Source organism: Muscardinus avellanarius (assembly GCF_963383645.1).
Source record: "Muscardinus avellanarius genome assembly, chromosome: 6".
NCBI lineage: Eukaryota > Metazoa > Chordata > Mammalia > Rodentia > Gliridae > Muscardinus > Muscardinus avellanarius.
Genome location: NC_137791.1, coordinates 137,145,851 through 137,173,754, shown reverse-complemented (window position 1 = coordinate 137,173,754; position 27,904 = coordinate 137,145,851). Strand labels below are relative to the sequence as shown.

Here is a 27,904-nt window from a genome sequence, read left to right as displayed (position 1 = left end):
TCACACGACCACCTCGGGTGCAATGCTGAAGAGAAGGTCGTCGTTGCCCCGCCGCACCTCCAGCAGGAGCGGGGACTCCGTCAGCACGGCCTCCTGCAGCTCGCTCGAGTCCGCCAGCGGGCGCCCATTGACCTTGACGATGACGTCGCCATCTTGGATGCCTCCTCTGCCAAAGGAAGAGACACGGGGTTGCCACGCATGTCCTCCCATGCGTCCACCATGCACACCCTTGTGTGAGGTCACTGTGTGCACCCTCACCTGCAGGCACCAAACACACTGCACATGGGACCACCATGCACACCCTTGCACGGGGTCACCATGCACACACTTAAACATGAGTTGCCTGGCACACCCTTGCACGTGGGGTTGCTGCATGCATCCTTACACAGGTTACCATGTACATCTTCACACAGCCCAGACTCTGGTCAGGCACACGGGGGTTAGCAGAAGTTTAACAATAATTATTAACAATAATTCCTAGGAGAAACAGCTGCACCTGACTAGTGTCCTCCCGTGCTGAGAACCAAAGGCGTGTGGCCAGCAGAGGCTCTTAACCCGCGTTCCTTGCAGAAGGTCACACCAGCCCCAGCGGGACCCCTCCAGCTCCCGGGATCATAGTTTGAAATAACTGAGCTGACCCAGACACCCGCGGCAGGGGAGAGCCCCGGGAGGGAGGCCCTCGGCGCCTGGTGCGGCCACCTGCACGCTGCCTGCCTCGGCCTGTGGGCCCAGGGCGCTCTTAGCGTCCCCTGCACTGGGCAGTTTCAGAGGAAGCAAGGCTGCTCTCATCTGTCCTTGGCACAGCCGGGGCAGGCAGGGCCTCACCACTTCACAACTGAGGGCTGAGGCCCCCGAGACTCGGGCGGCCTTCTGGCTGGGCAGAGCAAAGGGCAGTGGTCCTCAGCCCAGTGTGGGCCCTGGGCCTCGGTTGCTAGGAGAAGGTCACTCTGGGCTGGGGATGGTCAGTGCCATCAGTGCCATAGGAGAGAATTAATCTCTCTAGTTTAGAGGCCAGACTCCACCTGTCCCTTCCACATCAGTGCCAGGAGCTCAAGGTCAGGAGAGGTCACCTACCCCCACCCCGCCCCAGGTTGTCTGTAGCCTCCATCCAGTCCCCACGCCACCTCTGGCACAGCCTACCTCTGGGAAGGTGAATTAGGAACCACCTCTTGCACATAAATTCCACTGTTGACCGCCGGAAAGTCTGGGTTGCTGGCCTTTAGCTCTTCCACCAAACTGAAAAGACAGTCCGGCCAGTAAGCCTCTTCTGGGCCCGCAAAGCTGCCCCTGGCCTGGAGCCGCCTGCCCTTCACTGCCAAGCTGGCTGCCGGATGGGGCAGGAGCCGCCCGTGGCCTCCCATAGCCTCCCCCCAGGCTCTGCTTTCCCGCTAGACACATGGGCTCCAGAGGCTCCGAGCAATGGCTGGGGGGGAGAGAGAGCGGGGGTGGGCGGGAGGGAGAAGAGGAAGGATTGAAGGATAAGTGGCTAGACCGAAGAGAGATGGACGGACAGTGGGCCAGTCATGGAGTGGACAGACAAATGGACAGACTGTGGGAGGGATGAATGAAAGAGAATAGACACATTGGTATCCTAGGCTAGTTACAGATTGCACTCAAATTCAGTCCCTGGATTTACGGGCGCTGACGTAGGAAGAGGCATCTCTAGGGTCGGGGCGGGCGGGGTGGGGGCCCCCGGGCCGTCCTTGCTGACCCTCCTTCAGACCTCCGACTTGGGACTGGACTGCCTTGCTCCCTCCCTGCCCCTCCCTCCTGCACTCCCCACGCGGCTAAACAGCCCTCCTTGCTGCGCTGTGGACCAGCTCTCAGAGGCAGAGCAGAGATGAGCAGGCCAGTCCTCACCCCAGGAGCTCGCGGCCAAGGAGGCGGGGAGCCCCTCACACAGCGATCCAGCCTGGCGGGGCCCTCGATGCCGGAGGAGAGCCAGGGCTGGGCAAGCAGAGCCCACCCCCTCAAGTGGCTTGGGGAGAAAGTGTCCCCGTAAGTTTGTTTACACCCAGCACCCCAGGACGTGACCTGGCTTGGAAACGGGGTCACTGCGGCCGTGACTGGGGAAGGATCCTGAGCTGAAGTCATCCTGGTTTAGGGTGGGTCCTTAGTCCGGTGACTGGTGTTTTTGTAAGAGAAACGAGAGGGAGACTTGGACACACAGAGAGAGGGCCACGTGGAGACAGACCCAGGGATTGGATGTTGTGGCCACGAGCCGAGGACGCCGGAGCCCCAGGAACAGGAGGCGCAGCCCCTCCCAGACCTCCCCAGCACGCTCTGCTAGCCCCACACCTCACCTTCCAGCTCTCAGACACTGAGGGGGCACTCTGGGTTTGGTTTTGGTTTGGTTTTGTGGTGCGGGGATGGAACCCAGGGGCGTTCGACCTCTGAGCTACCTCCCTAGCCCTTTATATTTTTTGCTTTCAAACAGGGTCTAAGTTGCGCAGGCCGTCCCCAAACCTGAGCTCCTCCTGTCTCAGCCTCACAAGTACTGGGATTAGAGACATGTGCCACCACGCCCGGCCATTTTGGCTGTTTTAAGCTACCAAGTGTGTGGCAGCCTGAGGAACCAGAGGGCTTCCTAGAGGAGGAGATGTCTGAAGGGGCCCTGAAGGAGAGAGGGTCTGTAGTGCCAAGCAGGGGGCTTCCAGGCAGAGGCCCGGCCTGAGCACGGGCCAGGAGCCTGTGTGTGCCCCACCGCAACACCTGCTCAGGGCCAGCACGGCGGCCGCAGTGTGCGACGGGCACGGGGGCATCACCACAGCCACCCACCTGGGAGTGATGGTCCTCATCCGTATGCCAATGAACCGCTTCTTCCAGTCTAGAAATGAGCACAGACAGGGTTAAAGGCCCTGTGAACAGCCACAGCCCTTCCTGAGAGGATGGCAAGGGACAGAACTGCCCCACAGGACAAGGAAGCACTGAGCCATCCTGCCTGAGGCAGCCCGGGCCCTCCTCCTGGCTGAGCCAGCCTGGCTCTGCCCCAGGTGGCCGCATGTCCACCCTCATCCAGCCCATCAGCCCAGCCTCCGTGCTCCTAGCGGAGCTCCACCCCCTCCCCAGTGGGCAGGGCTCTCTTCTCCAGCTTCCACGCTGCTGTGGGCCCCACTAAATAATAGTACCTGATAATGCCCTATTGGGCACAACCCACTGAGGGTGGTACCTCTACCCCACTCCAGACAGTGACTTAGCAGGTTTAGACCCGGGAATCACATCACCACAGCTGGAACCATGACACATTTTAAAACAATACATTTTACATTTTCATTTCACAAAAATGAACTAGAAATCAAGAATGGAAAGGTATCTAGAAAATTCTCAAACACTTTCAAAGGAGAAGTCAAAAGGGACATTAAAATTCATTTTCAATGCATAAAATGAAAATTTATCAAAATTTATAGAGTGTAGAGACAGTACCTAGGGGGAATCAACAATGCTAATGGACCTCTGTTAGTAAAGAGGGGAGGGCCGGGCATGGGGTGCGCACTTGAGATCCAGCATTCGGGAGGCTGAGACAGGAGGATCGCGGTTCATGGACAGCCTCAGCTACTCAGTGAGGCCCTCTGCAACTCGGTGAGACCCTGTTTCGAAATAAAGAATAAGATATAGGGCGGGGTGTAGCCCAGAGGTAGAAGGGCTTCCAGGAATCCCAGTACCACCAAGAATAAAAGAAAGAAAGGAAAGAAAGAAAGAAAGAAAGAAAGGGAGGGAGGAAGGAAGGAAGAATAAAAAATAGGGCTGGGGGTGTAGCTTGGAGGTAGAACGCCCCTGGGTTCCATCCCCAGTACTGTGGGGGGGAAAAAAGAAGAAAGAAGGCCCAACATTACTGTCCTCAACGTTCATCTTACAACTAGAAAAGAAAGGCCAAGCAGAACCCAGGGTGAGCAAAGGGAAAGAAATGGAGAGGAGTACACGCCAATAAACTAGAACACGGGAAACCATAGAGTATGCATCAATGTACTAGAACATGGAAATATAACAGCGAAGAGAAATGGAATCCAGAAGCTGATTCTTGGAGATCAGTACAATCGAAACGTCTTTAGCTAACACGATTATGAAAATAAGAACCCACAGTCATCAGTATGGAGAGAGGTCACACCACTGCGGACCCCACAGACGTTACGAGGACCACTCGAGAGAGTCGTGGCTAACGTGAGGCCAACGTGCCGGCCCACTCTAATAGAATGGACACATCCCGCGAAAGCTCCAAACTACTCGAGCTCATTCAGGAAGAAGGAACCCCAACTGCCCTATATCTAGGAAAGAAGTTGAATTTGTGGTTAAAGTCTTCCCACAAAGAAAACCTCAGGCCCAGATGGTTTTGTTGGAGAGCTCTACTTGTTTAAGGTAAAAGCCTTGATACCATTCCGTTCTCTTCCAGGATACTGAGTGTGAAAACTTCTTAATGACTGTAATACCAAAACCAGAAAAGAATACTAGACCACTACCCCTCATGAACATGTACACACCAAAGTTTCACACACTTTCAGCAAATAAAACCCAACAGTATATAAGAATAATAACACATGATGTGTAGGCGACATATATCCCAGAAATACAAGGTAGGTTTAGCATTCAAAATCTGATCAGGCCGGGCGTGGTGGCGCACGCTTGTAATCCCAGCGCTTGGGAGGCAGAGACAGGAGGATCGCGCAGGTTTGAAGCCAGCTACGCGCGCTGGCTTAGGAGACCCTGTTTCCAAATAAAAATGTAAAAATAGGTCTGGGAGTGTAGCCCGGAGGTAGAAGGGCTTCGAAGAACCCCAGTACCACCAAAAATTAAAAATAAAAAAACCCAATCAGTGCAATGCACACCACATTAACAGTCTACAAAGGAAACCAATATAACCAGCCTAAAGGATGCTCTGAACACTTGGGAAAAGATCTCACATCTGTTCTTGATAAACACTAGAAATAGAATGGAACTTTTCCAACCCGATAAAGGTCATCTATAAAATTCCTGGAGCTGACATCATACTTTTTGGTGAAAGATGGAAAGTTTTCTCCCTAAGATCAGGAACTGGACCAGGATGTCTGCTCTCACCACGTCAATTCAATATTTTACTGGAAGTTCAAGTAAGAAAGAAAATAGAGGCATTCAGGTTGGGATGATGAGGCAAGACTGTCTAGTCACACTGCACCACCACCTAGAAGATATCCAGAAGAAGCTGGGAAAAAACGCCACTAGAACCATAATTATGGTTCAAATCTGGAACATCCCCAAAGCTCGGGTGTCGAAGGCCTGCTCCAGCAATGCCCGGGAGCAGTGTGTTTGAGAAGTGATTGCTCCCGAGGGCTCTGACCTCCCCGTAGATTCGCGCACTGATAGATTCGTAACTTAATGGAGTATTAAGACCCAGCGGGAACTTCAGGAAGGGGTCCTCATGAGGAAGCAGGTCATGCGGGTGTTCCCTGGAGGGTGTATTTGGTCCCCTACTCTCTCTCTCTCTATCATGAGGTGAGCAGCCTTGCTCCACGCCCTCCATCCCATGATGCTCTGCTTCTCCGCAGCCCAGAAACAACAGAGCCGACTGACCGTGGGCCGGAAGCTCTGGAACCACTGGCCAAAACAAATCTCTCCTCCTCTCAGGGGCTCTTCTTGGGTGTTTAGTTCCAGTGATGGAATGTTACCAATAAAGCCAATAAGTTATCAAGTATATACGATAACTCTCCCATGACCACCCAACATAAAATCAACTTTTATTTATATAGTCTCATAACAAAACATCAGAAACTGACCTGCACGGTAAAAATTATAAAACATTAAACATTGCCAAGAAAGTAAAAGAAGACCTACATAAGTGGAGAGACAGTCTGTGGTTGTGGGTGAGAAGATTCAACATTGTTCAAATGCCGATTTTCACCGGGCGTGGTGGCACACACTTGTAATCCCAGCATTCTGGAGGCTGAGACTGGAGGATCGCGGTTCGCGGACAGCCTCAGCTACTTAGTGATGCCCTCTGCAACTAAGTGAGACCCTGTTTCAAAATAAAGAATGAAAGGGCAGGGAGTGTAGCTCGGAGATCGAATGCCCCTCGGTTCCATCCCCAGACCAGCCAAAAAAAAAAAAAAAAATGCCAATTCTCCCCAGATTCATCCATGCACCCCACGTGATCCCACACAAAAGACCTGCAGGCTTTAAAAAAAAGTTTTTGTTTTTTTTTTTTAAATAAGCTGCTTCCTCCATGAAGGCACCCTGCCTGAAGTTTCCACTGCCTCTTAATAACCCATTAAGTTATGAATCTATCAATGTGTGGATTCACGGGAGGTCAGTGCCCTCAGAAGCAATAATTTCCTAAAACTCTCTTTTTTCCCTATAGAAGTTGAGAAGCCACAACTTCTACAAGTGTCTGGGGAAGCGCAGAGGACCTCGAGGAGTCAGCACGACCCGGGGGAGTGTATGGATAGTTCACCAACTGTCCAAACCTTGGTAGAAAAAGCAAGACCAAGGACACTGAGGGCCTCCTTGTCTGGGCACAACCCTTAACTGACAAGGTTGGGGTTATCGCCAGCACCGTGGGAGGCGACTGTCCCTTTCCTTAGGGAAGCTGGCCATTCATGCCCTTGGGAACATGGAATAAGCCTCACGTGGCGTTGGTCATGCAAAACACGGGCCCGAGGGTTACTGTCCAGGTGCCCTGACTTGACTCCAGGGGGGCTGCAGACTGAATCTCACTGTGGGGGGAGACCGCACTCTCCGTGGGGGCCATCGCAACCGGATGTCTGCAGGACGTCCAGCCCGTGACGCCAGCGCCGCTCCACAGCTTGCTTAGTGAGCGTGGGCGCCCAGCACTGAGCGCGCCGCGGGCTCTAGTGGGGTGGCTCCGTCTGATTTCTACGCTGGCTTCTAGAACCCATTTAATTCGTAATCAGTCCCTCCTGTGTGTAATGAGTGACTAGGGCCGCCTGATTGTTGCTAGCGGGGCAGGAAGCAGAGCGCAGTGGAGGGCCTTGAGAGCGATGTGAGTTGGAGGCTAACAAGAGGCCCGGGAACCAAGGTGGGACAGGGCACAAAGACAGACAGACAGACAGACAGACAATTGGAGCAGCAGAAAGGCCTTTTATTTTGTGACAAAGCTGTGAAGGTGCTTCAGTAGAGGAAGAATCGTCTTTTTTTTTTTTTTCAAATGGTGTGAGAACAATTGGCCACAGCAAACACACACAGCACAAGACCTTCAGCCTATACTGTGCCTTATTTTTTTATTTTATTTTTGGCGGTACTGGGGATGAAACTCTGGGGCATTGCACCTCCGAGCTATACCCCCAGCCCTATCTTTTAGTCTTTTAATTTTTATTTTTTATTTATTTATTTTGGTGGTACTGGGGTTTCTGGAAGCCCTTATACTGGGCTATACTCCCAGACCTATTTTATACTTTTTTTTTTTTTTAATTTGGAAACAGGGTCTCTTAAACCAGCGCGGCTGGCTTCGAACCTGCACGATCCTCCTGTCTCCACCTCCCAAGCGCGGGGATTACAAGCGTGCGCCACCACGCCCGGCAGTCTTTTTATTTTTTTTGAAACAGGTCTCACCGAGTTGCCAAGGGCCTCGCTAAGTAGCTGAGGCTGTCCGCAAACCGCGATCCTCTGGTCTCAGCCTCCCGAATGCCGGGGTTACAAGCGTGCGCCACCACGCCCGGTTATATCGTGCCTTATTAACAGATTAAAAATGCATCACAGACGTAAACCTCAAGAAGGAAGACTTCTGAGACAAACTCTTTCTGACCTTGGGTTGCAAAGAGTCCTTAGACATAACACTGAATGCACAATCCATTACCGAAAAAAGGTTTCATCAAAATATACAAAATATCTGCTCTTCAAGACATTTAAGAAAACAAAATGACTTAAGACACGTCAACAGAAGGTATTTCCAGCTCCCACATCGGGGTTCCCATCCGCAGAGGGTAGAGAGCGCTCACAGTTCACTCTGAGAACACAGGCAACTTCAACTTTGTAATGGGCAAACATTTCACCAAAGATGAACGGCTGGTTAATAAGCCATGCGGGAGGGGAGACGGCGGTCTGGCTGCCCGTGGAAGGCTGCGGTCTTGCCTGAATCAGGCCCGATCTGCCTTCAACTCCGGGGGCCCCTCCAGCTGCGGGAAGGCCTGGGGGGCGGCGGGGGCGGCCGAGGCAGAGCAGGTGCAGGTGATGGAGGGCTTTGGTGGACAGAGGGCGCCAGAGGTGTTGCTGCAGCAGGAGCCAGGCGGATGTGTCTTGCAGGTGGGCCAAAGGACCCCATGGACGGGAAGCAGGTGTGGAGAGCGTGGACGGATGGAGGGTGGGCTGGTGTTAGCAGGAGAGGGAGGGGCCACTGGGAGAGGCCAGGCAGGCGTGTGAAGCTAGAGAATTATTCTCTGGAAGGCTTCGAAACCCAGGAGAACAGATGAGGACAGGTCGAAGAAGCCCGGGCCCCAGGGCCTGGGCTGCCCAAGCCGCTCCCTCCTGGCCACTGGCTCCTGGCCAGCCTGGCCCACAGCCCAGGCCATGCTTAAAGAGGATGAGGGCAGCCTCCCGCGCAGCGCACAGCAGGGCCTGTTCCCTGGAAGGCAAAGTGCAGCCCGGGCCACCTCTGAGCCAGGGACGTCCCCGGGTAGGAGGAGCCCCTTCCCAGCTGGAGCCAGCCCCGGAGGTGAGGTGGGCTCTGCAGACACGCTGGTGGCAGCGGTGTGGTGAGGGGCCCACGGAACGGCACCCCTCCCCTGCAGATCATCTAAGGAGGCAGCGGCACGCATGGCAGGCTGAGCTGGAAGAGGCTGGGGTGGAGGGCGGGCGGCCTGGGCTTTGTTTCTTTACAAAAATACCAAGTTTAGCCGGGCATAGCGGCACACACTTGTAATCCCAGCATTCGGGAGGCTGAGACAGGAGAATTGCGGTCCACAGACAGCCTCAGCTGCTTAGTGAGGCCCTCTGCAACTCAGTGAGACCCTGTTTCAAAATAAAAGAATCAAAAAAATAGGGCTGGGGGTGTAGCTCGGAGGTAGAATGTCCCTGGGTTCCATCCCCAGTACCGCAAAAAAACAAAACAAAACAAAAAAACAAAGCCAAGTATCCACCCACTTCGGCTCCATGTGTGCATCAGGAGCGTCAGGACAGCAGTAAAACCCAACAAGATGCAGAGATGCGTACAGACGGCTTGGAGAACCCGTGGGCCCAGGGGCCACGGCTGCTGTAAACGTCGCTGAGCCGTGCGCTGCGAATGGCCGGTGGTAGGTTGTGTGAATTCCATCTCCATAAAACCCCCAAGTACGCAAGGGCAAAGCTCCATGCTAGGGCTTCCGGCGGGAGAACTGCCCCCGACTTGTTCCCAGCACCCCGCCACTCTGCCTGCCGCTCCGTCAAACCTCTGCTCCCACCCACAATCCGCCTTCCGTAAATCCCCCTGGCTCAGTCTTCAAACAGAATCCACCAGCCACGTCTCCCCGTCTGTTGCCACTGTGTAAGGGGGAAGCGGAACCCCTGTCTCCACATCTCCTCGGGCAGGAGCCCCAGACCCAGCAGCTAGAGGGACCCTTTAAATCTCAAAACCGTCCCTGGCCCGTGACCCCGGAAACGATACCTGGGGGTCACATCCGCCCACAGCTCCAGGATCCCTCTCCGGCCCCACACTGGGGCAGCATGGCGCTCACTCTGACCCTGGGGGCCTCCAGGGGCTTCCGCACTAACAACCCGGATGAGAACAAGTGCATTTGATTTAATAAAAAGATTTGTTTTGTTTGAGAGAACTTTGAGTTTGGACCGTTTGATGTTTTTATTAAAAAAAAAAAAGAAAAGAAAACAGCAGAAACAAACTCAAGCTTCAGCGTTTTAAGTGGATGACCCCACTCCCAGGCGGAGACCAGAGGGCGCTTAGTCGGTCCAGGCTGCCCGGGGCAGGGATGGAGCTCTGGGCTGGGGACCAGTGCTTCCCAGGGGCCTGGGGGTGGTCATGCTGACTGAGACAGTCCCTGTACCTCTGAGGAGCAAACCCAGGGTTCTTGTCCGAGAAAGGAGAGGAAGAGAGGCGAGAAGGGAGGGGAGCCACCAACGAGTCCACTCCTGCCTGCCCTGCACAGGTGTAGCTCTCGACCAAGGACAAAGGAACCCAAAAAGGTACCTTTCCATTCAACTGGAAAGGCAGGGTCAAAACAGGAAGGGCCAAGACTCCAGGGGGTACAAAGGTGCAGCCCTGGACCTGGTTCTGAGCTTCCTAGCAGCCAAGAGGAAAAGGGTTTGAGGGGCCAGAAGGCCCCCACCATCCCGCAGGAGCCTCCGTTTTCTTGGGAGAGAGGCTTTGCTGGCTGTGTCTTCACATAAGAAGGGGGCAGCGATCAGGTAGGTGGGGGCTGCAAGCAGCTCTCACGATCAGCCCCCACGGCACAGTCTCGCGGTACTGGGGTCCGCGTGCTTGGCTGGCGGGTCGTGGAGGAAGGGGCGAGGGTGAAGGAGTACCCTGCTCTCAATGAAGTGCCGGTGAGAGGGCTGTGGAGATGGAAGCAAGGGGAAAGTGTGGGTAGCAGAGCCGGGCTGGGCCAGGAGGCGGCCGGGAGGCAAGCGGTGAAGGGAGACACCCTGTGAGCTGAAGATGGGGCGGAGGCACCAGGAGAGCCATGGTGGAGGCACGGCCCTGATCTGCGGAGCCGCAGTGTTCCACTAAGGCAGCCGGCACTCTCCGCCTTGCACTGCAGGGAGACCTCCTGCAGAGGGCCGCTCTGGATGGGAGTGAGACGGGAGCTGGGAGGAGGGCGACCTGCAAGGGTCTTGGATTCCACTTGCTTGGCACAGAAGAAACCCTACCCAGAGGTCTCCACGGTGCACAGGCTGAAAGGGGGAGTCCTTAGGGATGGGCGAGTGGGTAGGGAGGTGGATTAGTGAGTGGATGTGTGAATAGATGGGTGGAAGGTGGGCAGCCGGATGGATGGATGGATGGATGGATGGATGGATGGATGGGCAGATGGATGTTTGGGTAGATGGGTGACTAGCTGCCTGGGTGGCTGGGTACATGGATGGATGGATGGATGGGTGTTTGAGTGGATGAATGACCAGCTGGGTGAGTGGCTGGGTGAGTGGTAGATGCATGGATTGGTGTGGTGGCTGGATTGGTGTGGTGGCTGGATGGATTGGTGTGGTGAATAGATGGATTGGTGTGGTGGCTGGATTGGTGTGGTGGATGGATGGATTGGTGTGGTGGCTGGATGGACTGGTATGGTAGATGAATGGGCAGATGGTGGCTAGCTGGCTGGGGGTCTGGCTGGATGGGTGGCTGGGTCGTGGATGGATGGATAGAAGGATGGATGGATGGATGGATGGGACTAGGGGTGGGGATGGATAGATTGGCAGGTGTCAGGAATAAAGCACCAGGTTCTGACATCTAAGCAACAGCCCAGACAAGAGAGCCCAGGAAGTCCAGGCTGGGATGCTGGGAGCTGAGATCAGAAATCCTCAGCGAGAGAAAATGGGCTGGAGGACAGGGGCTCACATGGCCAGGGGCTGAGAAGGGGTGGGAGGAAGGCCTGAGGGGGCCGAGGGCGAGCCGTCCTGGGGTCTCAGGCTCTGAGGAGGCCAGGGTCCAGCCCAGGGGCGTAGCCAGACAGGCTTGGCCTGGAGCTGGGAGTGCTGGGCCTCAGCCTGGGGCGCCTGGCAGTGCCGGCTCTCCAGGTAAGACTTTACCTTTGAGGTGCTTGTCCTGGAACTCCGAGAGGAAGCGCAGGATGCGGTCGGAGGGGATGGCAAAGGAGATGCCTGCCGCGACCTTGAGCGTGTTGATGCCGATGACCTCGCCGTCCTAGCAGGGCCAAGGAGCGGTCACTTGAAGAGCCCAAGATAACTGCTGCCCGCAGAGCATGGTGCCCCGGCCTCCGTCCCAGAGGCTGAGCCTGGCTGTAGTGCCCCCACCAAGACACTCCTGGTGCAGCCCCTCACTGGCTTGAAAAGGTCACTCTTGGGGTGTCACTCTTGGGTCAGCAACCCACCCTCCTGCTGTTAACTACAAGCCTGATTTTTTCTTTATTATTTTATTTCATTTTATTTTGCGGTACTGGGGATGGAACCTACGGGCAACCTCTGAGCTACACCCCCAGCTCTACGTTTTAGTCTTTTTATTTTATTTGAACCAGGGTCTTGCTGAGTTGCGAAGGGCCTCGCTAAGTAGCTGAGGCTGGCAACGAACCCTGCGAACCCTGATCCTCCCGTCTCAGCCTCCCAAATGCTGGGATTACAAGCGTGCGCCCCCACGCCCGGCTGACTACAAGTCTTGTAGACTGCCTGAGGGTGCTCCGGGGCAGCTCCCAGCACAGCCTGCCTCCCCAGGCCCCTCTGCCCCAGGCAGCATCCACGGGACCCAGGGCACCGCAGGCTGTGTCTGACGGGCGGAGAGAGCGGCAGGGACCAGGACCCTTCTGCTCCTTCGGGGAGTGGGGCTGTGAGCGGGCAGGCCGCTCCCAGGACCCCTTGCTCTACCCGTAGCTTTTGACCTTGCCTCCCGCCGGCCCCTGCAGGAGGCCTGCGCCACCCGGTGCAGGCCACTGGCCCTCACTCTTACAGGGGAGCCCCTCCCCGCTGCAGGGCAGGCAGCACTGGACCCACGCCTGGTGAAAGCAAAGGGTACGGAATGCACAGGCCTGGCCCGAGGCTCGGGACACGCTCCAAGTGGAGGACCCTAGGCACCGGTCCTGGGTCCACTCATCTTTGCCCAGCTCCGCACCTGGACGATGGGCGCGTCCTCCCGGCCTGGCTTCCTGGCCTCCAGCCTCCGTGGCCTCCACCCGCCAGCCTTCCCCAGCACCAGAGCATGCCGGAGGCCTCGCGAGATGGGGCCCCTCTAACAGGTGGCCTGAGGTGTATCCGGCAGCCGCCACCAGCCCCCACGCCTGTCCCCTCGCCTGAACTCCTCTACCCTCGCTTCCAATGCAGTGGTGCCTGCCTGAGGCTCCTGCTGGGACCTGCCCACCGTGTGCTGTCCTCCCAGAATGCCCTGTCCCCTGCCCCCTCCCCACGCCTGCACAGGTGCTCCCGCCTCTGGGAAGCCCTCCCTGATCTGCACCAGCTGGAAGGCCCTATAGAGCTGTCTCAGGCCACTCACAGGGCGCTCAGGCTTGTCCACCCTGGTCAACTCCCCTCCACGGATGGCCTCCCAGAGGTCAGAACCATGTCCAAGTCCGCAGCGCCCAGGAGCTCTGAACTGCCTGGTTTTCCCCCAGGATGAGCATGCCCCTGACTTTGGGGTGTGTGAGGACACCCCCTTATCCTGCGTATCCACCTGAGGACCAGAAGGCCCAGGCGGGGCCCAGGCCTGTCTCCCTGCTCAGCTCCACTGCAGCCCATGCAGCCCTGGCCAGGTGGCTGCCATCCGTGACTCCTTCCTGCTGGCCACGGTGGTCCCTGTGGGACTCCCCTGGGTCCTCGTCCCAGGCTGCTGTTGGGCACACAGGGTCTAGGCCCACGCTGTCCCTCCCCTGAGACTGCGCCTCCCAGGTGAACAGAGCCCCAGAACATCAGAGTTGACACTTACCAGGTTCACCAGGGGTCCCCCGGAGTTCCCGTACTGCAGGGGGAGAAGCAGGAGTTAGCTGGGCCCCAAGCGCCCGGAGGCCTCCTGAAGCTTTTTCCCCAACTCTGACGCGTGACAGAACCTTCCTGTCAGCCCTGGTGCTCCATCCCTATTTCAGAGAGGAAGACAGGCCGAGCAGACGAGTGCTGGTCTGCCTGCTACTGCTCTGTGCAGACCACAAGCTCCTGTTTCCACCCCTCGCCGGCTGGCAGTACCACGGGGCCTGTGCAGCCAGATGGGGGAGGGGCGCCGCGTCTCAGCCTGCTGGCCCGGGGAGAGACCCCCCCAACAGAGGGAGTCACACACACGCAGAGAGAACGCGCTGGGGGTTCTGGGTAGAGAGAAAGCAAGTGGTGCTGCCTGGTGCAACTCCTCTCCTGGTAAAACACAACACTGAGAAGGCAGGCAAGACACTTCAGGGCTGCCGCCAGGACCCCATCTCCGGAAAGCTGTCTGAGCCTGGACTCCAGGCAGTGGGCACCCTGGGCAGAAGTCAGGGGGTAGCACTCCCCTTAAGGTAAAGAATGACACTTCTCAATGGGGCATGGTGGTGCATGCCTGACAGCCACGCCCTATGGTGGGAGGCTGTAATAGGAGGATTAGAGATTTGAGGCCAGTTTTAGCAAAAGGCCAATTTCAGCAACTTAGTGATCTTGTTTGAAAAAAATTAGAAAGGGCAGGGGGTATAGTTCAGAGGTCAAATGCCCCTGGGTTCCATCCCCAGTACCGAGAGAGAGAGAGAGAGAGAGAGAGAGAGAGAGAGAGAGAGAGAATCCTCCAGCTAGGGATTTGTGGGGAGCCAGAACAGCTCTGGAGATCGGGACCAGCCGGGCAGAGGCCTCCTTGAGCTCTGGGCGCGGACGCAGGGGCCCGGCTGCCTCCCTCAGCACTCACGTTGATGATGGCGTCTGTCTGGATATAGTCCATGTCCGAGTCCTGCAGACCCAGCTCCTTGCCGTCCCGCTGGGCGGTGCTGACGATGCCCGTGGTCACAGTGTTCTGCAGGGCGAAGGGACTGCCGACGGCCACCACGAACTCGCCAGGCCGGAGGTCAGAGGAGCGGCCCAGGAGCAGCATGGGGAGCTTTTTCTGGGGGGGAAAGGAGAGATACGGGGTGACTGGCCCGGCAGGGGGTCCCAGGGAAGGCGGCAGCTGTGAGGCCGAGGCAAGTGTCCGGTGTGGAACCAGTCAGGACAGTGTCCATCAGAGACCTAGAGTCCACGGACAAGAGGCTCAGCAGGCCATCTGGAGTGTCCATCATGGGAGGAGCGCAGGGTCCAGCTGGCATGGCCTCCCAGGCCCCTGAGCCCAGTGCTTCTAGGCCTTGGCCCCCCGCGGTCCCCTGCGCAGCTGAGCTAGCGTGTCTGCGAGGCTGGGGAAGGGCCGCGCTGCCGAGGGGCTCCGCCCACCTCCCCTCGCCCGCTCACCTTGGGGTGGATCTTGATGGTGGCGATGTCAGACTTCTGGTCGATGTCTTTGATGGTGGCCTCGTAGGAGTCCCCGTTCTGCAGCTGTACCTTGAGCTGCTGCTGGCCCGAGGTGGCGCTGGCCCTGGACACCACGTGGGCATTCGTGACGATCAGGCCTGACTCCGACATGATGAAGCCCGAGCCGCTGGACAGGGGCATGTTGCGGCCAAACAGAGGGTGTCTGCAGCAGGCAAGCACGGAAGGGTGTGCGTTCAGGGCAGGACCTGGACTGGGGGAGTCGGGCGCAGCGGGGCCCGGCCAGAGCGGGGCCAGCGTGGGATGAAACCCAGGATCATGCCACTCACGAGCCATCACCAGAGCCAGACCCGCTTCACAGCCACCGAGAGGTGACCGCCATCTCTCACTTGCAATTTGCTGTGACCAGACACGACACTCCGGAAAGGCCCCATGCTGGCTCGTCAGCGGCATTGACTACCCACGACAGGCCCAGGTGCTGGAGCCAGACAGATCCCGATTCTATCTCCAGGTTCCACGGATTACCTGCCTGCCCCGGGCAGCGTGTCTGAGCTCCGAGCCTCAGGTGCCCCGTCTGGGTCTCTGAGAGGAAGGGAGGGGGCCGAAGGACAGACAGTCTGGGGCCTTCTCAGTGAGGGTCACATCCAGGACCCAGCACCGGGATGGTACCAAACAGGGCACAGCCCCGGAGTCTGCTCAGCGGGGAGGAGCAGGGAGAGCGGCCCCCAAGGGGCCTGGAAGCAGGCAAGAGAGAACAGGAGATGTCCAGCACGCCTCGGGACACAACAGCCTCAGAAATACAGAAGTGTCACCCGGGACGACAGCCGTCGGCGCTGGGTGCCCTCCCTGGCAGGGATGAGCTCCCGAGCACCCAGGTGTGTGGGTGGGGTTGGGTCCCTAGAGATGCTCACCTGCCAACCCAGCACCTTGGCCGTGACCTCAAGGGCAAACAGTTTCTGCAGACAATGAAGCTCAGACAGGGCCACACTGCAGTGTGCTGGGGCCCAGACCAAGGACTGCGGGCCTTGTAAGAAGGAAACGCAGACTCAGGGACACCACGGGGTAGGGCTGCACAGAGAGGGGCCAGAGGACACAGCTCCAAGCCAAGGGGGTCAGGAGAGGTCGGCTACTGTGCACCTGACCCCGGTGTCAGTCCTGCAGACGGTGACCAGCTTCCGCGCCGTCGGAAGTGCCGGGTCTGGGTAGGTCTGAAGCAAAGCTCCTAGGCGTCCTGTGGTCTCCACCTGTGCCCTGACCCATGGCCGGGGCACAGCTGGTGGCTCCTATGCTGTCTGTCCCCGCGGGTCTCACTGCCCGATCGCAGCCTCTGAGGCTGGGGCAGGAGGGGCAGGGCCCCTCACCGGGCCACGCGGCAGTCCGTGATTAGTGGCTTGGAGCCACCAGGCCGGGGCCTTCTAGAAAGACGTTGCGGGCGCCCAGCCTCCAGAAGGCGGGCAGCCTGCCATTTGGTGCGCTTGGCTGTAATTTCCTTAATGACACGTCTGGGGGCCCAGGCCCGGGGGGAGAGGCAGGCTCCTCGCTGGGTCAGGGCGCGGGGTCAAGCCCCTGTGAGGCCCTCAGCAATGCTGTGGCGGTATCTTCAGACCTCCGCTGTCACTTCAGAAAGTGGGCCGACAGAGCCACCTCCTGGGTTCTCAGGAAGGTGCCTTGAGCTAAGGAACAGCGGGTGGGGGCCCCAAGGCTGTGTGCTGTACATCAGTGTGGGGTCCCCGGCGTGGGTCCCCCGAGGGCCCAGCTGGCTCCTCTAGGAGAACACCCCCAGGGCTGCTTTGAGAAGTTCAGGCATGGCTGGGGACTCCCAAGAGGCGAGCCTGGATGGGACACAGCTCTGTCCCCAGGGTGGCTCGAGACCGGGAGGGCCAGGGCGTGCTGCCTGAGGCCAGCACTCATGTCTGGTTGGGTCACGCTAACCAGCCCTGGCGGCTCCTGATCCCTATCAGGAGGGATGGGGCTCCTGTCTGCCTGCCAGCCTCGCCAGGGTCTCCCCAGGGCCGCGGCGTAAGAAGGTGGGTACAGCGACACTCGGAGCTCAAGCAAATCCTGCAGTCACTGTGGTGTCTGAGTCAATTTGGGAAGTGATCGCAGGGCTGGATATGAGGGATGGGGCGCTGCCCGGCACCAGTCAGACCCCTGCGATCCCAGGGGTGGAGGCAGGACACGCTGCCCACCGCTTTGGTCCTTGGACGGAGCTAGGATGACCCCCTCGCATAGCTGCTGAGGCTGAGCTTCCACGCCGGCCCCGAGCCTTCCGTCTCCTACCACACCCCAGCACCCTCACCTCCTCCAGAACCCAGACCTCCCTCGCAACTCTGACCCCCCAGCACCCCGACTCCCAACAGCACCCCAACATCCTCCCAGGACTCCAACCTGGCGCTTCAACCTAACTACCCCGAGCTTCCCTGCTGCCATGAGCCCCCAGCTCCCCACCCCCCAAGCTGCTATGCCCCAGCCTCCCGTGGGCCCCAGCAGACGGGGCTGCAGGCACCCTGGGCCAGGGGCTCCGCGCACCTCAGGAACAGCTCGATGTGGACCACGGCGGGCGCGATCTTCTCCACCACGTCTGCGATGAAGTTGAACTTGTACCGCGGGCTGGTCAGCTGGTGGAGACCTGCGCTGGCAGGAGGACCAGGCGTGTCAGGGACCCACGGCTCCCAGCGCCCCGAGGCGGCCCCACTCCCAGCCAGCAGGGCAGCGGCAGCTGGGCATTCGGGGAGGGGGCTTCAGAGGACAGTAAGGGCTGCTGGGAGCTGAACACCCTCACAGTACTCGCTGGGTACGCCCGGCTGGCCAGAAGACTCAAGGGCTGGAACACTTGCCCTGGGCCACACAGCACCGAAGCTGAGCCAGCCGGGTCAGTGTCCCTGGACCCTTTCTCTCTCAACAACAGTGTCCTCACTGGCCCTGGCAGGTCCCCTGAGCCCAGGGAGCAGGGGAGTGACCGAGAAGAGAGCAACAAGGGTCCCCTCTCTCCCACTCTGAGCACGCTGAGCCCTCCTGGCTGGCTGGCACCAGCTCTGAGGGGCGGGGCTCTGTGCCTTCATCCACTTGGCCACGGCCCCGGCCCTCGGGCCAGCAGGGCACCAACTTCCCTGGGAGCACCACTCAGATGTCCGCCGCCATCAGCAGCAGGGCCGTGGCCCGGCCAACCCCAGGCTCCAGGCGCAGGGGCAGCACAGAGCCACCAGCCTTAGCGCCCTGCACGGCCTGTGCTGGGCTCTCCGTGTCCCAGCACCTGGCACGTTGCTGCCAGGCACAGCCTGTGAGCGGTTCCCAGGGCCCAGAATGAGCAGTGCCGGGAGCTGTCCACGCCTGGGCTCACCGGGCAGAGCTGCCTCCGTCCGTGTGGGTTCAGCACACCAGTCTCTCCGGCTTTGCACTTGAGAAACTAACTGGCTTCTCGCCTGCCCTCCAGCCTCCTCGGCCCAGTGTGAGGAGCTGCAGAGAGCTGTCCACGGGTGGCGAGGCACCGGCAGGTGGCCATCCCAGACGGCGCAGTGTGGCCAGCGACAGGGCAGAGGCAAGCCTGGGGCGAGGTGGGGGATCCAGGGGTGCCTGACCAGGCCGGGAGCAGCACCTGTGAAGCCCCCTGTCGCCGGATTCCAGCCTGAAGGTGGCTGCAGACCTTGGCTGTCTGCAGATCAAACAGGGGGCCCGTGTGACTCGGCCAGGAGAGAGGGAGGTGTCTGTCTTCACAGAAATGGTCAGAGTGGGCTGCGTCACTGTGACTTCATCCTGGGTCTCAGAGGGCCTACGCCGGGCCCACAGCCCTTCAAGCCCTGCACTGCCCACCCGGGCTGACCTGGCCAGCTTCCGCAGCGGGAGCCACAGAGGCTGAGCCCCGGGCTGCCTGGCCTGCGCCGTCTCGCCAGCCCAGATGTGGAGAGTGCACGGTCCCCACCCAGGGCGCCGGTGGCCCAAACACCCTCTGTGAAAGCTTCCTAGGTAAAGGCCACAGGGACATGTAAGGACATGGCAGGCGGGCATCAGGGTGGGGAAGTTAGTGATTTTCCCTTCTTTTCTGGACTTCCATGTTTCCTGCCACGGGCAGAGAGAGACAGCCAGGGCACAGTGAGGCGGGGGCTGGGCTGGGAGTGAGGCCAGCAGAAATCTCTAAGGAGAAGCCCCATGGGCCACTGACCCCTACACGAGCCCCTGGGACGGATGAGTCCAGGTCACCCCACGCCCTAGTAGTACCCAGCGCAGGCCCTGAAATGTTTCTCAAAGAGAGACGGGGAGGGAGGGCAAGACGTCCCATTCCCAACACACCTGTCCAGCACAGTATCCACAGACCACACCACAGAGAAAGCACATGGCGGGGCCTGCTGACCGAGCCCCCAGCAGCCCACGAGCGCAGGGACAAACCAGGAAACTGAGGCAAGGATGAAGGGGGTTGGCAGGCCTGGCTCCGGCCAGGTCAGTGGACCTCAGAGATGGAAGCCCCTGCGCCCGCCGGGCCTGGCCCTTTAAGCCGGCCGGACACACATGAGTCAGGGTGAATCAGCGGGAGGAGGGCCAGTCCCACCGCCTCTCCCACATGAAACCCCGGGCTGGAAGCAGCTCTGTTTATTTGGGGTTTTGACAACCCCACCCCCACGCCATGCTGGAGCCAAAGTTCTGAATCCACAGTCACACTCAACAGACTCAGCTGTTGGCTTTTTTTTTTTCTTTTTTTTTTTCAAAAATAAACTAAGCTGGAATCAGAAGGCCCGGAAGTTTTAGTTGGGAAAAACGTGACACAGAGCAATGCAATCAAGGCCAGGTGCCTGCTGCCTCCCAAGAGAGGAAGGGACACAGCCATCACTCCCTTATGAACCAGACTCAAAAAGAACCCCGGGAGGGGCGCTGGGCCTCGGGCTCCACCTCCAGCCGCCCTTCCCCGTGGGGCTTCCAGGAGCACCGCGGGACAGGCCCACAGTGGAGATCCCAGGCTGGCTCTGGAACCCACGGGGAGACCAAGGCTCAACCTTTAGCCAGGTTCAGAGCGACCCACTTTCCCTGCGTTGTGCAGCGCACGGCCTGCCAGGCGCGTGCCTCAGTCCTAGCACACAGCAGGCTCAGCCAGGGCCGGGACCCGCTTCGTTGCCCACGGGGCTCCAGGAGGAGTCCCATCTCCGCCCCTCTCCATGGTAGGACCCTACAAGTCTCCCAAGCTCCTTGCCCCTCCGTTTCCTCATCTGTGAAATAGAGGCCAAAGTGGAACCCTCCTTAGACAGTCTATGACAGCGGATGAAACGCGCTTTGCACAGAACATGGCAAATACACAACAGCACACCTCAATATTGGCAAGTGGGCGTTTCTTATAGAAACGGAGTCTGTAAGTGTGAAGGCAAGGCGAGGCACCCTGGGGGCAGAGATCCGTGATCGCAGCTACCGGGGAGGCCGAGGCAGGACCATCACAACGTCCAGGCCAGCCTGGGCACTGGAGCAAGACTCCATCTCAAACCAAAGAAACAGGCCGGGCGTGGTGGCGCCCACCTGTAATCCCAGTACTGAGGAAGCTGAGACAGGAGGATCACGGGTTCCCAGTCGGACTCAACATTTGGCGAGGCGCTCTCCAACTCAGTGAGACCCTGTTTCAAGATGAAAAATATGGCTGGGGGTACAGCTCAGAGGCAGAACGCCCCTGGGTTCAATCTCCAGTAAAACACACACACACACACACACACACACACACACACACACACACACAGCAGGAGCGGCTGCAGAGCGAGGGAGAAGCTGGAGGTTTTCACAGAGGGGCTTCACCAGAGATGTGTGGTGGTCCAGTTCAGCCGGCATGTTGGCGGAACCAGAGCGCGCTGGGGCAACTGTGAGGACCCACTCAAGGCAGGGGCCTTACTGTGAGAGGAGGCCGGGGACTGCCTGGCCAGGTGGCCCGCGGGCATCCAGGGCCCTGCCTGGCCTGGGACTCGGAGGGACGGTGCCCTCTGGGTGCAGCTCAGAACATGGTGACGGAGCCTCCTCACTGGGGCTGGTTCAGCCCACGAGCCTGGATCTCACAGCTCGGAGAGCCAGGCTGGCCCTCAGCCAAGGACAGCCAAGGTTGGGCTCCCCTGGAGCTGGACAGCCCTGGCTGTGTCCCTCGGCCGGGTCCCCTGACCTGTCTGAGTCTTTTTCCCTCTCTCGATTCCTGCAAGGATTCGGTGGGCCTGGCCTGGCGTCCTGGGTCGCCCGGCTGTCCGTAACCATGATGGGGAAGGGAGCAGTGTTTTCTGCTCTAGGCCCAGCTGGGCTGCCCCCCTCTCCCGGTCCCCTGGGTAGGACCTGGGCTAGAGTCCTAGACAGCAGCATCCGCTCTGCTGGGAGCCACAGCTGGATGGGGGGGGGGGGTCACTTGGGGACAGACAAGCTTTCAAGCAAAGGAAAAACACAGGGAGCCGTCCTGGGAACCGAGCAGAGCCAGGGAGGCCCCTGGGCCTGCAAAGCCAGCCCTGCGCAGGAGGCCAGGGCTAGAGGCCAGGGCTGGAGGCCAGTGAGAGGCCAAGGCTGCAGGGCATCTGCAGAGCATCCTTGTGTCCGCACGCTTCCTGCTCACTGCCTTCGGGGCCCGGCCAGCTCGGCTCTGGGGTCCCAGGCCTCAGGGACAGTCTAGAGGAGTGGGCTTTCAGAGGGGACACGGTGCTGCTGGATCCAGAGGGCAGAGTGGGGATGAGGCCGGAGAAGCCAAGGCCTGGGCCCTGGGATGGAGGCGAGGACTTCCCTGGCCGAGGGAGCTGCTCGGGGACAGGGCCAGCGGCCGTAGGTGAGGCCAAGATGCACACGGGACTTGGCCATCCCGGCCCTCGAATCCCCTGCGGCGTGGAGCGTGCGCATGCCCCGGCCAGCCCCTCTGCTCTGAGGAAGGGGCCTGTGATTGACTCTCCCCACTGTTCTACATCCTCAAAGCCACGCCGGAGGTCACTTCCAGGATGTGGGGCACAGCGTGGGAAACGGGGACATGGAGCAGAGCCTAGCCCAGTGACCTGGGCAGCTCGCCGCGGCTCCCTGAACCTGCTCTGATGTGAGGCCATGACAAGTGCCCCCTAGGGCACGCCCGAGGCTCCTGGAGCCTGGCTCTGTGTTCCCCCTTGACCCTTGGGAAGCCTGCTGGTGGCTTGGCCTGCTCCAGCGGCCCAGGCGGGAGGCGTGGGTGGCCGGGCAGGTCCCGCTGACCGGGCCCATGTGCAGTCTGCTCAGACCCTGAGCCTCCAGGAAGCCGAGGGAATGTGCCGGCCTCACTCCCTGCAGCCTGGCGCCACACATCCCAGGCTGACGCTGGCTGTCAGGGTCTGGCCTCTTCTCTCTTGCTCAGTGCGATTCCGGACTGTCCTCGGGGACCATGGAGCCGCCCCTGGATGGGAGGCTGTGCGCTCCTGTGCCAGACACCGACACCACCAAGTGTTTGGGTCTCCTGCAACCCTGTGCCCACACCATCCACAGCCTCCCCAGTGGGCCCTGGTCCCCACATGTCCCTGCCTCCCCAAACCTGCTCCTCCTGGCGCCCTGCCTCCATGAGGGTCCCCACCTTCTCACTGTCACCACGGCATGCCAGACCTGAGACCCAGCGCCCCTAGAGCCTGCCCCTGGCTCTGCCCTCCTGTGGGGTCGCCTGGCCCACACTGGCCTCCCCAGGAGAGGGCTGCCATGTGCCCACACCACTCACAGGGCCAGCCTCACCCCCAGGAGGGCCCCTGGCTTCCCGAGGGCCACACCCCTCCAGCTCCTCCCTCTGACCCCACCCTTGCTCAGCCTCAGTCCTCCACTGCCTGGCCCCGAAGCCCGCCCACCCCGTCTCCCTCTCCCATTCTTTTTTTGTGGCACTGGAGGGTGGAACCAGGAGCATTCTACCTCCGAGCTACACCACAGCCCTTTTTTTAAATTATTATCCTTTTTTTTTTTTTTTTTGCAGGTCTGGGTATGGAACCCAGGGACATTTGACCTCCAAGCTACACCCTCTGCCCAATTTTTTATTCTTTATTTTGAAACCGAGTCTCACTGAGTTGCAGAGGGCCTCACTAAGTAGCTAAGGCTGTCTGTGAACCGCGATCCTCCTGTCTCAGCCTCCTGAGTGCTGGGATTACAAGCGTGCACCGCCACGCCTGGCTCCCTCTCTAGAGGTGATTCCTCCCCTTCTGTGTCTTATACGCCATCATAACACAGGACCGGGGTTTCACAGAGATCCCCTGGCTGTAGAGAAGGAGGGCAGGGAGCAGAGGCCAGGTCACACTGGGCCTGCAAGCCACTCAGCCGGAGCCATGCCTGGGCTTCGGTCTTCTAGGAGGATGGGAAGAGCGGCCTGGTGGGAGGGAACCCCCTCCTCTGTCTGTCTGACCCGGTGCTGGGGTTCGGAGCAGCGGGGGCAAGGGTGTTTCCTGGTCCCAGCTGGGCGGGGCAGGGCGCTTGGGCATCCTGGGCCTCGCTCCTCCGGGCTGGACTCCTGGCTCACGGCAGCCTTGGCAGAGGCTTCTGGCTGCTCCGGCTGCCTGCGCTCTGGGCCTCTGGGTCCTCAAGAGCGCCAGATGCTTCAGCTCTGCTCAGCGGCCCCAGGCTGGGGTTTGGGGGTGGATCCCCTGGTCAGTCCCGAATGCCAAGACATGTGAGGCCCAATAAGCTGCTAAGAGGATTAAAAATCAAAGGCCACCCAAAGGTCTTAAACAAATCAACCCGGGAGACACCGTCAGGGCCTGCGCGGGTGGCACCATAAAAACTGATCGTTAAACGTGTGGGTAAACCACCCGGGGAGTTGTGAAGTCTCCGCAGGCCACTGGCCATGACAGACACCCCCTGCCGAGAGAACCCTACTCTAACACAAGAGCTCTGCAGGAGGGCCGCTGGGCTACGGGAGTCCACACAGCACAGAGGGACACATTCATGGGACATCACCCACTGCGTGTGGACGGCGCTGGACCAGGCCCTGCCGTGAGGCTCGGAGTGTGAGCGTGACGCAGGGGCAGGGGCTCGATGAACAGCTAACGCAGGCTGCACCGGGAGGCTACTGAAGGATGGCGGGGCGTGTCAGTGAAGAGGGAGCCCAGGGCCAGGCAGCGAGATGGACGGGCCATGGGGGGATGAGGGAGGGAACTTGGGTGAGCGGGTGCAGCGTGTGCAAAGGCCCAAGGGTGGGAAGGAGCCCAGCATGGATGGAGCAGGAAGACAGAGACAGCTGGGGACAACGCTGGAGGGGGCAGGACCCTGATGGTGGTGGGGGCTTGTGAGTCGTAGCCAGTGCTGGGGAGCCACTGGAGGGTCCCGCTGGTGACACAAAGTTCAGGTTAATCAAGGTTAGCCTGGCTGCTGGGTGGAGGAGTGGAGGGATGACGGAGGGGAGTCAGTCTTGAGACCCAGGGGCTCTGTAGCACAGCCCCCCAGCCGGCCGTCACCAGCTCGGGGCTCACGGGCTGACCTGGACCGGGCATCTGGGTCTTGTGGTTGCTCAGAGGATGCACAGTGGCTGGGGGTGCGGAGTGAGGAGCGAGGGTCAGAGGTGCCAAGGCCCTCGGTCAAGCCCAGAGTACTAGAAGAGAGGCCAGGCGTCCAGAGGTAGCTCAACACCTGTCCAGGTCCCCTTGTCATTAGCCCTGGGGAGCCTCGGAGAGCTAGGCCTCCTGGCCACGGGACAGAAAAACACACAGCCCTCCCCAGGCCCCATTGGCACATGCGGTCCTTCTGAAGGGGCGCCAGCCTGCAAAGAGGCCCTGACCCCAGCAGGTCCTCCACATGGGTGCGTTTGAGCAGGTGCAGCCTGGCTGAGTGCACGAGGGCCCCGCGCACCCACAGATGGCAGCGGCGGCTCAGGGCTGTTGTGTGATGGTGCCCCTGCGGGCAGCTGCCCTGGGGAGCCCTGCAAGGCGCCCGCGAGCTGGTGTGTCAGTGAAGGCCACAGCGGCCTGTTCAGCCCCCTCTCTGGCCCCGCCCCCTCTGCCTCCTGGCACCTTGACTCTGGAGTTAGCAAGTGCTCTCGGTGCCCCTCTGCCGCCTCGACTGATGCCACTCATCCCGTGCAGTGGTCACGGCTCAGGAACGCCCGGCCGGCACCCGCGCCTCTGATAACCCATCTCTGCAGCCAGTCCCCCAGGCTCTGTGGTCACCCATTTTACAGATGAGCAGGCCAGGTAATTAGGCCACATGACTCACGTAAGTGTAAGTGTGCAGGGCCAACAGATCGGGGAGCGCAGGGGCCCTGCCCAAGGCTCCACGCTCGCGGCACCGCCTGCCTCTCCAGCCCCCCAATCCCGGCTGTGTGTGCATGGGGTCCTGGGACTAGTCTCTTCTTATCCCTGCATGCACCCCGATGCCCTGCGGACCCAGGGGGCATTGATGGGGTCTGCCCTGTGCCCTCATCACCACCCGAAGCCAGCTGGGCACAGAGAAGGCACTTCATAAGCGCGGACTCAGCAGTCTGGGGAGAGTTTCAAGATGCTGGGCGGCCACCTGCAGCCTCTGGCCCTTCTCGGCTGGAGCCGGGTTCCCATAGTGTCCGCCACAGGGCGGCGCTGGCCCGTGGTCCTCAACCCACACCATCAATTTTGGTGGGCAGAGACCAGGCTGCCAAGCCTCTGCCTCTCGGAGAGCAAGGTCCAGGAGGGGCCAGGACCAAAACCCACACTGGACGGGCCACCTGCAAGGGTGCAGTGAGCACTTCCTAAATTACGGCGCCCGTCTTGACACGGAGCAACCCCAGAGGTCAGCCGCAGTTTCCTGAGCTCCACACACAGCCTATTGCCTTGCCCCTGCTCTGGTCTAAACCCGCCTCCAAAGCTTGCGTGTTTGACGGCACTAAAGTGGGGGCACTGGAGATGGGGCCGTCAATTGTAGGGCAGGACCCTCGGCTCCAGGATGGAGCTAAGCTCTTGCTACAGGGCTGCCTGAGCGCTGAGCCTCCTGTGCCGCCTCCCACCGGGGCCAGCTGCCCTCCTGCCTCGGGCCCGTGCACGCACACCGTCCTCCCCCTGGATGCGGAGTCTGCCAGCGCCCTGACCTCGGACCTCCGGCCTCTAGAATGGCGAGGACTGCATGTGTTCTTTCTAAGTTACCCAGTGTCCGGCACTTAGTTGTAAAAGCACCACAAAGCAGGCGAAGCTACTCTCCTGCCCCTACCCAAGCCCTCCAGAGGCTCTCCTGTGTAACCCTATAGAACCCCATGAGCCCCCCACCCCCATCGGGTGCCCAGGACCCCGCGGGCCAGGAGGAGGCCGCGTGTTCTTCAGGAAAGAGGCTCTCCAGCGCGCTCTGTGGGGAGCCCTGGGCTTTCTTGTTGGCTTCGCCTTTCTTACTGCAGGCGCTGTATCAACCGCAGATAGACCCACGCCCAGGAGTGTTTCCCCATCCTGCTGCCCGTGTGCGCTTCTGGCCAGGCTTCCCAGTCTTTTCAGACCACAAGACCCTGGTTTTCAGAATACTCGGCACAATTTGGGGAGCTCTGGCTTGCAGGAAGAAGTCTGTGCACGGCAGCATGGCATCTCCGGTCACTTGTCCCACCCACCTGCCCGGCGTCTGGTGCCCTCCCACGCCAGCGCTCTGAGCTGTGTGCACCTCCCGAGGGGTCTGGCCACACCGGGCAAGCCCCAGGCCTTCATCCTGCCCATCACACTTTGCAGAATCCCCTCCCTGTTGCAACAGAAGATGGGTCCTCACCCTCCAAGACCTGCCCCAGATGGTCCTCTGCAGGCCGCCCGGGCCCCCGGTGGTCGGGGTGCCCGTGGTATTCCAGGGCTGTAGAGCCTGCGCTGGCTGCAAGGACCTGACTTGCCCCCAGAGGCACCCCTGGGGCCAAGAGCAGAGACTGCCTCCCAAAGTGGCACCCCAGACAGTAAAGCAACAGGGCTCTCTACCGCCCTCCTCCACGCGGGGCCACCTGTGTGGCAAGAAGCAACCCAGGGCCGCCACAGGTCAGGGGGCGCTCCTGGGGACTGAGGCCAAAGCCCCCCATCACCTCTCCCCACGGACCCCGAGCAGTCCAGGGCCCACATCCTCAAGGTCCCGAACAGCCCTCTGGAGACAGCGACGGGGAGAGTGGAGACCTTGCCAGGAAAGACTGCCCGCGGCAGCCCGGCAGAGCAGATGTGGGGCCGGGGAGGCAGGGACACCGGGATGAGGCCAAGAGTGGAAGGAAGACAGAGCCCAGCAGGGCTGGAGTCTGTGTGGAGGTGAACTCAGCTTTACACGTGTGCCTGGTGCGTGTGGGGGGACTGGGGACTGACCCCAGGGGCATTCGACCTCAGAGCCCTCCCCCTCCTCTTTTGCTGCCTCCTCCTCCTCCTCCTCCTCCTCCTCCTCCTCCTCCTCCTCCTGCTCCTCCTCCTCCTCCATTTCTTTGTTGTTGTTTTTTGTTTTGAAACAGTCTGGCTAGGTTGCTGAGAGTCGTGCTAAACTGCTGAGACTGGTCTCCAACTTAGTATCGTGCTGGGGTTGCAGGCATGTGCCACCCTTGCGTACCCGGCTTCTAAAGGGCGTCCCGCTGCACTCGGGAGCCCTGGAGCTTCGCCCTCCCTCCCTCCGGGCCTCAGTTTCCCCAGGCCGGGCTCCCTCCCTCTCCCCCCGGCTTACCCGACGGGCAGGCGCCCTTCTGCAGCTGGCGCACGGGCGTCCCGGACAGCTGCAGCGCGCGGCGGCTGGCGGCCTGCAGCGCGCACACGTCGGCGTAGGTGCGCCCGTCGGTGCCGCACACGGCGTGCGCCCAGCGGCAGCGGCACACGCCGCGCGTGCACTCCAGGCTCTCGCCGCAGGGCGAGTCGAGCGGGCGGCCGCAGGGCTCGCCCTCGCCGGCCGCGCACACCAGGCAGCAGTTGCAGAGGTCGGGCACGTAGCCGCCGGGGCAGCGCGGGCTGGGGCAGCGCGAGACGTCGCAGCGCGCGGGGCAGGGCGCGGGGGGCTCCCGGGCCAGCGCCAGCGCGGCCAGCGCGGCCAGCAGCAGCGCGCACGCCGGCAT

The 27,904-nt window shown here is 60.1% G+C and overlaps 1 protein-coding gene across 2 annotated transcripts; it reads right to left on the bottom strand.

The window, feature by feature from the left end:
- On the bottom strand, positions 1–27,904 carry HTRA3 (HtrA serine peptidase 3; the record flags this gene model as incomplete). Of its 2 annotated transcripts, XM_080697467.1 has the most annotated exons (9): positions 1–166; positions 1,141–1,236; positions 2,779–2,827; positions 11,653–11,767; positions 13,493–13,525; positions 14,426–14,620; positions 14,959–15,181; positions 17,506–17,605; positions 27,523–27,904. In XM_080697467.1, 9 exons carry the CDS (start codon positions 27,902–27,904, stop codon positions 1–3), a joined length of 1,359 nt encoding a protein of 452 aa, XP_080553593.1. The 2 variants fall into 2 exon arrangements, with proteins under 2 accessions (XP_080553593.1, XP_080553594.1); XM_080697468.1 differs by lacking the exons at positions 1–166; positions 1,141–1,236; positions 2,779–2,827 and adding an exon at positions 10,442–10,464.